This window comes from Lepus europaeus, chromosome 13 (assembly GCF_033115175.1).
Source record: "Lepus europaeus isolate LE1 chromosome 13, mLepTim1.pri, whole genome shotgun sequence".
NCBI lineage: Eukaryota > Metazoa > Chordata > Mammalia > Lagomorpha > Leporidae > Lepus > Lepus europaeus.
The window spans coordinates 64,798,169-64,810,226 of record NC_084839.1 but is presented as its reverse complement, the minus strand read 5'-3'; the positions used below and the strand labels follow the sequence as shown (position 1 = coordinate 64,810,226).

General features: G+C 44.0%; 1 protein-coding gene across 1 annotated transcript; it reads left to right on the top strand.

Annotated features, from left to right (window-relative positions):
• Positions 1–493: 493 nt before the first annotated feature.
• Positions 494–9,854, top strand: GKN2 (gastrokine 2). Its single transcript, XM_062208844.1, has 6 exons — positions 494–655; positions 4,668–4,721; positions 5,142–5,279; positions 7,046–7,153; positions 8,737–8,899; positions 9,772–9,854. Exons 1-6 carry the CDS (start codon positions 494–496, stop codon positions 9,852–9,854), a joined length of 708 nt encoding a protein of 235 aa, XP_062064828.1.
• Positions 9,855–12,058: the final 2,204 nt, after the last annotated feature.

The following is a 12,058-nucleotide window of genomic DNA, read 5'->3' as shown; positions in this document are numbered from 1 at the left end:
AAGCAAAACCCATAAACATTATATAGAAAGAGACAAAAGCATAATCTTTAAGGATTTGAATATCTCTAGAAGAATTAGTTAAGTTTGGTAAATCAAAATTTAGGAATAATGTAGAATATTTGAAAAGAAAAATTGATTTATCAGAAATACCCTTTAAAATATAGTCATCATATGGAGAATGTGTTTCACGTATGTGGAACATTTGCAAATGTGGAAATAGAAAGGGAGAGCGGGCGAGCGGGGGAAAGAGAGAGAGAGAGAGAGATCTCCATTCGCTGGTTCACTCTGAGTCTATAGGTCTAATCATGATAATAGCCAGCATTTGTAGAGCACTTACTATGCTTCACCATCTCTCAAACGCTTTATATATATATATATATATATATATATATATATATATATATATATATATGAAATCACCTACAGGCACAAGATTCCGGGGACCAAAAGGGAAAAAAGTAGAGGGTAGATTGTAATAGTTCCATGAGCCCTAATGTTGGAGGCATTGCTGGCTTGTATTTTGGGTGTCCGGAGCCAGATAGAGGACAAGATGTGCAGACCACAGAAGTGCTGTGCTCGGGAAGGTTCAGTAAAGCTGTGCACGGCACATCAGTCCCAGCTGGATAGCCAGGGTAAGGGAATTCCAGTGAATCAGGTAACTCTCCTAATTGCCCACTTTTTAATGCGCCATTCAAAAGAGCCACTAGTTAGCAAGCTGTTTCAGTCATAGAACAAGGACTTTTTCAAGTTGTTTCTCTGCTTACTGGGGGTAATTTTCAATACTTCATAATCTACAAGCTTTTTTTCTATTAATTTTCCCACCTTCTGAATTCATGATCCCACCATAACCTGAACTACCTATTTCATTTTTATGTTAAAAGACAAAGGGCCAGTGCTGTGGTGTAGCAGGTAAAGCCAAAGCCTGCAGTACATATCGGCTCCAATTTGAGACCCCATTGTTACTCTTCCAATCCAGTTCCCTGCTAATCTGCCTGGGAAAGCAGCAGAGGGTGGCCCAAGTCCTTGGCCTCTGCACCCGCGTGGGAGACCTGGAAGAAACTCCTGGCTCCTGGCTCCTAGCTTTGGATCGGCACATTCCAGCCATTGCAGCTATTTGGGGAGTGAACCAGCGGATGGAAGTCCTCTCTCTCCCTCTCTCCCTCTGCTTCTCTGTAACTCTGCCTTTCAAATAAATAAATAAAACTTTAAAAAAAAAAATCTACACAAATTAAACTTTATTCCCACTTTTCTTTTTTAAAATATGAGAATTTCTCAATGCCTTTCAAGATAGCCAGATTCTGTCTCAAGTTTTATGGAGTTTTGAGCAAGGTTTCAGGTAAAAATGTGGTTGATCTTGGTAACTGGTTAAAGTTTTCTGAGCTTTGCTCCCCATGAATCTCTAGAAATTAGCACCAAGTCTAAAAGGAAGAAGAAATCAAATCACAAGGCTGTTTGTTCTCAAAGCAGGGCTCCCAGCCACCGTCCAGGCCTTTCTTTCCTTGTCCTTCCTAAGATGGAGGAATTCACAAAACAGGACACCGATGTAAAGACACTGGGGGGGTGGGGGGAGGGACCAACTCAGGTCTTAAGGAAGAACTTTCCACCCAGGAGGAGTTATCAGGAGTACCTCCTTGCATGTCTGTCAACTGTATGTGCAGAACAACCCTCACAAAATATTTTTAAAGGGTGGAATTTGAAGTCTCAAGTGCAGCTTGGTACAGATAAGTAGGGAGTATTTGCCAAGTGACCAAGTTCATTATTGACTAAGGAACTTCATTGATATTAGGGATGTGGCTGGGTCTCAAGCCTGATAATGGAGTTTGCCAGGGTGTGTCTGAGATACGGATATGGTCCATTCCAAAGTGATCATTTAGAAAAAGAGATTCCACCTGGTAAAGCCAATAAAAGGAGTAGGACCTGCACAGGGCAGCCTCACTTGCTCCAGAACCTTCCTCCCTTCATGCAAAATGAAAATCCTCGTGAGTACTCCTTTAAGTTTTGTAATGCTCTTGGGGTGACTGCTTGCAGAGAATATTCACATGCAATACGTCATGGGTTTTGGGGTCCTAGACGAGCACTGCATGCTTCTCAGCTTCTGTGATGGCAGGAGAGTATTGCATATTAAGTCAGAGGTTTATTTCTCCACTATCTGCTTTTTTGAGATGCTTGCTAAAAAATACAAAGAAAAATTTCTGGAGCTATCTAGGGAATGTTATTTTGGAGGTTATTTATTTATTTTAAAGTTTATTTATTTATCTGAAAGGCAGAGTTACAGAAAGGCAGAGGCAGAGAGAGAGAGAGAGAGAGAGAGGTAGAGAGAGAGAGGTCTTCCATCTGCTGGTTCACTCCCCAATTGGCTGCAATGGCCGGAGCTGCGCTGATCCAAAGCCAGGAGCCAGGAGCTTCTTCCAGGTCTCCCACACGGGTGCAGGGGCCCAAGGACTTGGGCCGTCTTCTACTGCTTAGCAAGGAGCTGGATTGGAAGTGCAACAATGGGGACTCAAACTGGCAGCCATATGGAATTCAGGCACCTGCTATGCCACAGCGCCAGCCCCATGGAGGATATTTAATGATTCCTTAATATGAGCTTTGTAGGGAATTAAGGCATTTTATTTATTTTTTTTTAAGATTTTATTTATTTATTTGAGAGGTAGAGTTACAGACAGTGAGAGGGAGAGACAGAGAGAAAGGTTTTCTTTCCGTTGGTTCATTCCCCAAATGGCTGCAATGGCCGGAGCTACACCAATCCGAAGCCAGGAGCCAGGTGCTTCTCCTGGTCTCCCACGAGGGTGCAGGGCCCAAGCACTTGGGTTATCCTCCACCGCCCTCCTGGGCCACAGCAGAGAGCTGGACTGAAAGAGGAGCATCTGGGACTAGAACTGGTGCCCATCTGGGATGCCTGCGCTGCAGGTGGAGGATTACCCTACTGCGCCTTGGCGCTGTCCCCAGAATGAAGGCATTTTTAAACAACAGCATGTACTATCCACAAGAGAAATGGGAATTTGAAAGATAATAATACAGTCATCGTAATAATAGCAGCAATTGTTTTCCAAATGCGCACCGGGCCCTTGGCTGAGCCTTTCAGGGCTAGGACCTCATCTATTCATTGCAACGACCCTGTTAGCCAAGTAGTATTATCTTCATTTTACAGAAGCGGAGACTGAGGCACGGAGGAATGTGGTTTTCCCAAGCCTGTAAATGCAGGATTTGGGTGTAATTTATCCATCTTAGGCCCTACTGTCAGGAGCAATCCTTGCAAAATTCAAGCAGGTAGAGTGTCTTCTTAATTGCCCATCATGCCTAAATCTCTGTTGAGACAAAGCCTTCTTCCCATCCACCCCCACTCCTCCCTCTGATCCCAGCCTTCCTCGTTCCGCACCACAGTGGGCCAAGGACAGTGCCCTATAGCCTATGTTCTTCTCCAGAATGGACTCTTCCCATAGTCTCTGTCCCTTGTTCCCACTCCAGCTAAGGGAGAAAGCAAAATGTTAGTGTGTCCCCATAGGGTGATAAAGGCTGTTAGGCTAAAGAGTTTTCTCTCCCATAGTCTCTGAATTTTCCAACAGGAGGCCTAACCTGGAGGCACAAACTTGTAACAATGGTGCATTAATCACAGTGTTGCATGGGAGGTTATTTGGGGCCAGAGGATGCTCCTGAACTTCCTCTATTCATCACAATGAGGTGGTCAGCCCTTTATGGACCTGTTGAAACCCCAATTTTAGACCCACCAAATAGAATTCACAGGAGCATCAGAGGTTACTAGAGCTGGCCTGAGTCTCCATGCATCTGGGCCGCTTGGGAGTCTACACAGGCAGCCCCGGGCCCAGCCTCAGCCCCAGAAGAGAAATATAATGGGTAGATGGCAGGAGAGTAGAGAAAGTCTCACTGACAGTTCTTAAAAATACCTGCCCTTCCCACAAAGGTACCTCCTCCTCTACTGGAAGTTTTCTGTGATGGTACAGTATACTGCAGGGTTCAGCAGAGCACAAAACAGGTCAGCGTGTTGGATCAGCCTCTTAAATAACTAGAGCAAAATATCAGAACCACCACCCCGTTCATCTGGCTGCCTGCTGATCTAGGGCAACACCAAGACATGGGTTGTATGGCGATGTGGGGGTTTCCTTGTTGTCAGCCTCAAAAGTTAATTATGCTCCCAAGCATACTATTTTCATAGATTCCCTTAGAAGCCTCCTGGGGCTCTGTCACCCATAAATCCACTTAAAATCTGCTTCACCTTCTCCATCTCCAGGGGTTTAAGAAGTGCTTTTCCCCCCTTTCACTAGAAAATGTTTGACCACTGTTAACCACAGTTGGTGTAAATCAGAGCAGGGTACTTCGGTAGCAAAATGAGTCCTTCCTCACCGCTCGCCTGCGCTGAGCTCTTCCTGCTGTCTAGACGGTCAGAATGTTGGAAAGAGCTGGAAATGGGTGGCAAAACTGGAACCTGGTGTCTGCCAAAAATATGCACTCCACAAGCGCCTGATACATGAGTGAAGATGGGTGTTTCACACTGTGGAAAAGGATGGTTGAACAAGCACCCGTGATCACTAATGCTTCCGGGCGTACATTTTCTGAGATAGCTGTGTTTTTCCCATCCCATGCCTCCCTCAGTCCCCACATTCAGTGAGTTCTGGATTTGGAGTGGATGTGATGGGTCTGTTTTGCAGGGGGTATTTCTGGTGGTGCTGGCCGTCTTTGGGATACCAGCTCATGGAGATGAGGTGAGTTGTTCTTTGTGGGCTTTATCTCTTAGAGAGGTTGGGAGAGGACAAGAAAAATACAAGACCAACGTATGGGCAGTGGAGAGCTGTATTCTGGAAGTAGAATATGCTCTACTCGAGAAGAAATTCTAGCAATAACCAACAACACCTTCACAAATACAAGCCATTGCTGGAAAAGGAAGTCAGTCTCATGTCCCCCGTGATAGCACTGCTTTTCCTTACATAAGAGAGGAATCCACAAAGGAAAGTGTTGTGTTTTTTATACTAGCATGGGCCTTTTTGAATTGGGATCCTAACACAGAGGCTTAAGTTTTCGATCTCTTACTCGTACCGGGTAGAAGATTTTATTTTGCTGGAGGAACTGCCTCTGAAATGTATTTGATGTGTGGCAAATTCATAATGTCTTTGTTATGAATTTAGGTGTATAACATCATCAGCCCCAGCAGCAATGGTGGCAGTGTTCATGAGACGGTGAAAATTGACAATGAGAAAAATGCCGCCATCATTAACATCCATGCAGGATCGTGTTCTTCTACTACGATTTTTGACTATAAACATGTAAGCAACAAGGGGATTTTATTCTTCAAGATTGGTTTTCTAGAGGGCAAGGGGACAGTTTATTATGTATTTGAGCCCTAGGATCTATTGTTGCAATTCTTAAACAACTTCCTTATGTCTACTGTTCTCTTTAAATAACCAGGCAATTGAGTGGAAAAAAAAAAAAAAAAAACAGAACTATCTTAATGGCAAAAAACTATCCTAAGGTAAAAAAAAAATCACAGGAAACATGTGTTTGACTTATTTTGGTGGAAATTGGAAGAAAGATACCACTGTTGTCTAAGTGCACAGATGGATGACTGAAGCCCAGTGCAATGTATGGCATACAGATATATTTCAAATATATTAGTTGAATCTACAAATGAATGAATTAGGGCTTCTAATACAAAACAAAATTCAGAACAAGAGAAATTATTAAGCAATCACAAAATAGAAGCTATCCTAAGATAATTCTATATTTAGGACAGCCAAAAGATCATACTTCTTCTATCATAAAGAAAGTACATTAACTGAAAACACACTAAGCTATTTCTAAGTTTTAGTTACTGGCTTTAATTGCAAGTCTCAGAGACCTAATCAGAAAACCTGTTCTGTCCTTCATTCATCTGTTTTCCATTTGTTCCACCAACACTAATTGTGAACATGGTTTTATCCAGGCTCAGAGCTATACGCTGAATCTAAGTAGACTGTAGCCCATCTCACAGGACATTTGAACATGCTTTTCTTCTCCATCTCTTCTAGAATCCTCCTCCCACACCTTCTCCCCATTGGTGTGACACATTTGAAAGTGTGGAGTCTTTGAAATATACCATTTAAAAGGAAATGGCATTGACATTGTTTTTAAGCAGATATCCTAGAAAACCTGAAGGTGTGTTTTTAAACAAATAAAAAAATAAAACAAAAACCCCAAAAATCAGAGTGGTGAGGAATTGGTTTAAACCTCTCCCACTATCATCAGATTTGGCCTCAGTCCATTTTGAATTTAGGAACTAGGAACTGGTGAGAATTAAAAAATGGGAACTAGAGAGTTTCTATTAGACACCAATTTATATGGTGCTTAATTATTTGGATCTCTGTCAAGAAAAATTTCACTCTGGGTGAAGGTTCAATGGCCTGAGGTCCCTTCCAGCTCCGAGGTCCTCACCCTCCATTACTTGTTCAATCCCACACCCAGCTCTAGCCAACCAGCTTGCATTGGAGGTGGAGAAGGGGTGGGGAAGGAGCGGGGAGGAGGCCAGATGAAGCAGCTGTGTGTAGGGAGGGTGAAGGTCTAAGGCATCCCAGTCCACAAGCAGAACTTCTGCCCAGGTGGAAGTGTTCTCTCTCTGCACTTTCCGGTAGGGAAGCCCCTGGCCACGCATGGCTGTGGAGTTTAAGTTTGAATGTACAGAGGTGGCTAGTAGTGGTCATATCAGACAGCACAGATCTGACGAATATTGCATTTATTCCAAGCTGGGGGAGAAGCAGAACAAAATCAAGAGAAAGAGAGGGGTTTTTGTTCTCCCAGTCCGCAAATCCTGGCTCCACACCCTGACAAAGTGGAGCACAAGTCACGGGTTTGCACAGTTTCAGAGTGGAAATGACATGTGAAAAATACAATGCGATATCACAGACGTTGAATGCAGACTTGGGTGCAGGGTGAAATGCTCTCACATATACTCACTGTGCGAGTTCAAGTCTTTCCTGCAAGGTTCCGACACTACCCTCCCCAAGTTCAGAACCGAGAGGGCTGGGCAGGGGCAGTGACTGCGCTCTTGCCTCCTCAGGGCTACATCGCAGCCAGGCTGCTCTCCCGAAGAGCCTGCTTCATCTTGAAGATGGACGAGAAAATCCCTGCTATAGACCAACTCAAACGGTACATCTACGAGAGCCAGGTAATGCTGGGGTACCCAAAGCACTCTCTGCTTTTGAGTCAGGCAGGTGCTTATGGAAAAATGCAGAAGTGAGAAGGAGGAGACAACATTTCTTTTCTTTTATTTATTTATTTATTTGAAAGTCAGAGTTACACAGAGAGAGAAGAGGCAGAGAGAGAGAGAGGTCTTCCATCTGATGGTTCACTCCCCAACTGGCCGCAATGGTCAGAGCTGTGCTGATCCGAAGCCAGGAGCCAGGAGCTCTTGCAAGGTCTCCCATGCGGGTGCAGGGCCCAAGCACCTGGGCCATCCTCCACTGCCTTCCCCAGCCATAGCAGAGAGCTGGACTGGAAGAGGAGAGACCAGGACAGAATCCGGTGCCCCAACCGGGACTAGAACCCGGAGTACCAGCACTGCAGGTGGAAGATTAGCCTAGTGAGCCACAGTGCCAGCTTCACTTTTTTTTTTTTTTTTAATGAGAACAAGAGTCAATCTCAGCTTAATTTCTACCACCCAGCCTTAGATATTAGACGCTAAAATAGATGTCAGTGTCTTTGTAAAAAGGGTGGGAAAGCCTCTCTTCTCAGAGCAGGGCCCTAGGACAAAGGGACCCGGTGCAGTACTTAAGTTGCTGCTTGGGACAATGGCATCCCGTATCAGACTACCTGGGTGCAAGTCCCGGCTACTCTGCTTCTGGTTCATCTTCGTGTTAATGCTCTTCCTGGAAGGCAACAGATGATGGCTCAAGCACTTGGGTCCATGCCACCCACGTGGAAGACCTGGGTTGAGTTCCATGCTCAGCTTGGCTCAGACTTGTGGTTGTGGACATCTGGGAAATGGGGTAGATCTCCCCATCTGTCTCTCTGCCTTTAAAATAAAATAAAATAAAATAAAATAAAATAGTTACAAGCAAACTTTAAAAAAAAAGAATAGTGATTGGTAGGAAAATGAGTGAAGTTATAAAATTCAGTGTTACAAAGAAAGAATACAACAGGCTGAGAACACACAAGGTCTGAACTTGTAACTTTACATCTGCGCCACCTGTGTCCTGGCATTTCCTGCTTCTGCGTTTCCTCGCATCTACAGTGAAAAGTAACACTGGTACACAAAGCGGCTTCTTTTTTTTTTTTTTAGATTTATTTTTATGTATTTGAAAGGAAGAGTTACAGAAAGAGGTAGAGAGAGAGAGGGGTCTTTCATTTGCTGGTTCACTCCCCAAATGGCTGCAATGGCTGGAGCTGGGCCGGGCTGAAGCCAGGAGCCAGGAGCTTCTTCCGGATCTCCCACGTAGGTGCAGGGGCCCAAGCACTTAGGCCATCTTCTACTGCTTTCCCAGGCCATAGCAGAGAGCTGGATCAGAAGTGGAGCAGCTGGTACTCGAACCAGCTCCCATATGGGATGCCGGCTGGGCCTTTAACCCGCTGTGCTACAGCGTTGGCCCCAAGTACTGTGACTTCTCTGCAGGCTGGTCAGGAAAAGGACGTCTTCAGGTCCCCGACCACCTTCAGCTTAACAATCTGAAAGCAAAAAGCAAAGTATAGGATAAGGTATACCAGGTTATGGCATTTTATTTTATACTGTTTCTCTCTGTTGCACCGACCTAGGCTATGAACAACATGTTCTCCAGCAAATACACCTGGGTCAGGTACAACCCTCTGCAGTCTCTGATCCTGGAGGCAGACTGGTTCCTGTTTGGGTCACCCATTGAGCAACTCTGCGAACACATCCCTTTGTATAAAGGGGAAATAGTTCAAAAGTCAGAGTCAGGTGAGTACTCAGAAGTTGTTCATTCCCCACATATTTTCTGAAAGCTACTGTGTCCTAGGCACTCTGCTAGGTACCGTGTGAATTACAAATCAATGGAAACTTGACCCAATTCCATTTCCTTTGGGCATCAGATCCTATTCTGCATGGAAATTGTGCTGAATATTAGGGATGCAGGAAAGAAAACCCTGCCTCCAAGGAACTTGTAATCTGTGGAGAAACTAATAAACAGAAATAGAGGATGGATTATAAAGAGATTCCTGGCTTCTAACGTAAAACTATTGGATTCTCTTATTTTTTGACATGTGAGGGTTTCAAGTAGGAAAAAATCATTTGGTCTCTTGCAATAACATCTGTTGGAGACAGCAAGAAGGGAGTTGCTAAGAAATGTTCTCAGGATTTAGAATAAAATTAGCCCAGGAAAGAGGAAGCAAGTGCATTGACAGATGGGGACTAAAAGCTCTGATTCATGCAGGTAACATATGGTTCTGCATTAGCATTTTTATACAAAGTTTCTTGTGTGGTATGGTAGCCATTGATGATAAATGCCAGAAAGTAATTCCCTAGAGTAATAGGAGACAGACAAAGAAGAAAAGAATTAGCAATGATTACATTTCAACTTTCCAGAAAAAAAGTTTAATTACTCATTTAGTATTTATAAGGGCACATAAGTATGCCATCAAACCAGAAAGTCTGCACTTCCAGGAATTGTCAGTTATATTTGTTAGTATATTATTATTCTTTGCAATGCAATTATAGCTAAATTCTTGGGTAAATTGAAGCTATAAGCAGAAGAAACTTACAACAAGCATTGACGTGTTGCATCCTGATTTATTCTTAATACCCCTTTTCTAAAACCAATTTTTCCTTTCCAGATGACATCAGTGCCAAAGGCTGCGCAAAAGCTGGGCTCCTGGGCATCTTGGGAATTTCCATCTGTGCAGATATTCACATTTAGGATGATCAGCCTGCTCGTTCCATCTTCTTAAAGAAATATACTCTTGGTTTCCACTCAAAAGCCAAATTACATTTTTCCTTATGCACCAACTATTTTTGAGATTTACAAGTAAAATATAAAGGCTATATTTACAGATATCTGAGTGTTGGCTTTTTTGTAAACAGAAAGGGAAGGCAAGCCATGATTATGTCAATATGTAGAAGGAAAAAAATGCCAGGATTTCAAATAAGAAGCATAATATGGGGGCTGGCATTGCAGTATAGCGGGTAAAACCACCACTTGCAATGCTGGCATCTCGTAAGGGAACCAATTCGAGTCCCAGCTGCTCCACTTCTGATCCAGCTCCCTGCTCATGGCCTGAGAAAGCCGTGGAAGATGACCCAAGTGTTTGGGCCCCTGCCACTCATGTGGGAGACCCAGGTGGAGCTCCTGGCTCCTGGCTTCGGCCTGGACTAGTATTGGCCATTATGACCATATGGGGAGTGAACCAGCAAGTGGAAGATTTCTCTCTCTCTCTCTTTCTCTCTCTCTCTGAGTGTGTGTGTCTCTTTCTCTCTCTGTCATTCTGCCTTTCAAGTAAATAAATACATCTTTTTTAAAAAAGTAGCACATTGTGTGAAAATTCCCAAGTAATATCACTGAGTCCCACGTGGACTGGTCAGTTGGGTATGAGTCTCATTTCTACACCTGCCCGGCACAGCTTCCCATCTGTCATCTCTATGCATGGGAGAAGCTTGGGTTGGGCAGGAGTGGCCTTAACTCAGTGAAAGGAAGGACTTAATATACACTTAAAAAACACCTGGACTGCTCTGGTGAAGGGTGCTATCCCCTCTGACAAAGCATCAGGCATTATGGGCCATTTAGATGGTTTTTAGGAAAGTCCTTTACCTTGACTAAACAGTAGGCTCCACCTTAAGGAACACTGTTACAATATGTAATGTCCTGAAGTGAGGCATGGAAGAAGGAACACTGAGCACCTAGGAAAGAGACACCTTGCTGAACATCTTAAAGGGAGAGAAATGTAACAGGGAATGCCAAGTTGCTTTGTAACAGAAAAGTGTAAATTGCTCTATGCATAATGCCCAGGTAGTATTGGGTCTCAGGCGGACTCTGGTTGGTTGGAATCAAGTTTAGAACAAAGAGGGACTACATTAACAGAATTTCCATCCGCCATCGACCACTCCTACTCCTAACATTGTAACATCGACTCTGAACAGCCACCAGTGATACACTTCAAGCACTTACCATGTACTCAGAACTGAGACAGATATGCTAGAGGCCCAAGACAAGGCTACCACAGCGAAGGAAGTTATCATCTCATTGGGGAAACGAGGCCTTTATGTGAAAATAGTGGATAACAACAGTGAAGAGTACATAATAAAGTGTCAACTGAAGGTAGAGTGTATTAGCTGGGACTTTGATATTTCCAAGAGATGGAATCCAAATCAAATGTGCTGAGGCCAAGGGAGAATTCAGTGACCCACATAATTAGCCATGGAAGGAAAGGAATAGTCTACTTTGAGTAGCTGGAACTAGGTACTTGAAGTTGGTCAGACTCTCTTTTTCTGTATCAACCTCAGTGTCTTGCATTGGTTTTCTTCATGAAGATAGAAGATTGGCTTCTTTAAAGAGCCAGAGAATACACTTAGGACATACACAAATAATTGAAACACCGAGGGAGAAGAGACACATTCCTGCATTGGGTCCACAGAGCCTGTGCTCCTCTGGCCCCTGGGGCTCCCAGCTCATTAGGAGAGACCCAACACAATGCTTGGTAGAGGAGTAGCAGGGGTGGAGATGGCTCAGCTGAGGGTTGGGGGCCCTGTGGGCTCCTCAGCACCTTCTCCCAACTCTAAAAGGCATCATCAGAGGCATTGGCTTATGTCAATCACAGAGCGGCCCCAAGAAAGAAAGAAAAGAAAATAGAAGACTTCCATGCTTAGAGGAGCACCAGTAAATTCCTAGCCATTTAGGTGTTCCCAGAGAGACTCATCTGATTACAAGAATCAGCAAGAAGCTCAAGTTCCTCACTCACAGGTGGCAGACATGAACTGCTATCAATGTTAGTGTGACTGATTTGAAACAGAAGGTTGACAGCTTTGATGCACATGGAGTGTGTCTGGGTCAGGGTCAGGGAGGGGCACTGGTTGGAAATTCAAATGCATCAATTTCCCCCAGTGCTGGATTAGAGGAACTCTAAGGGC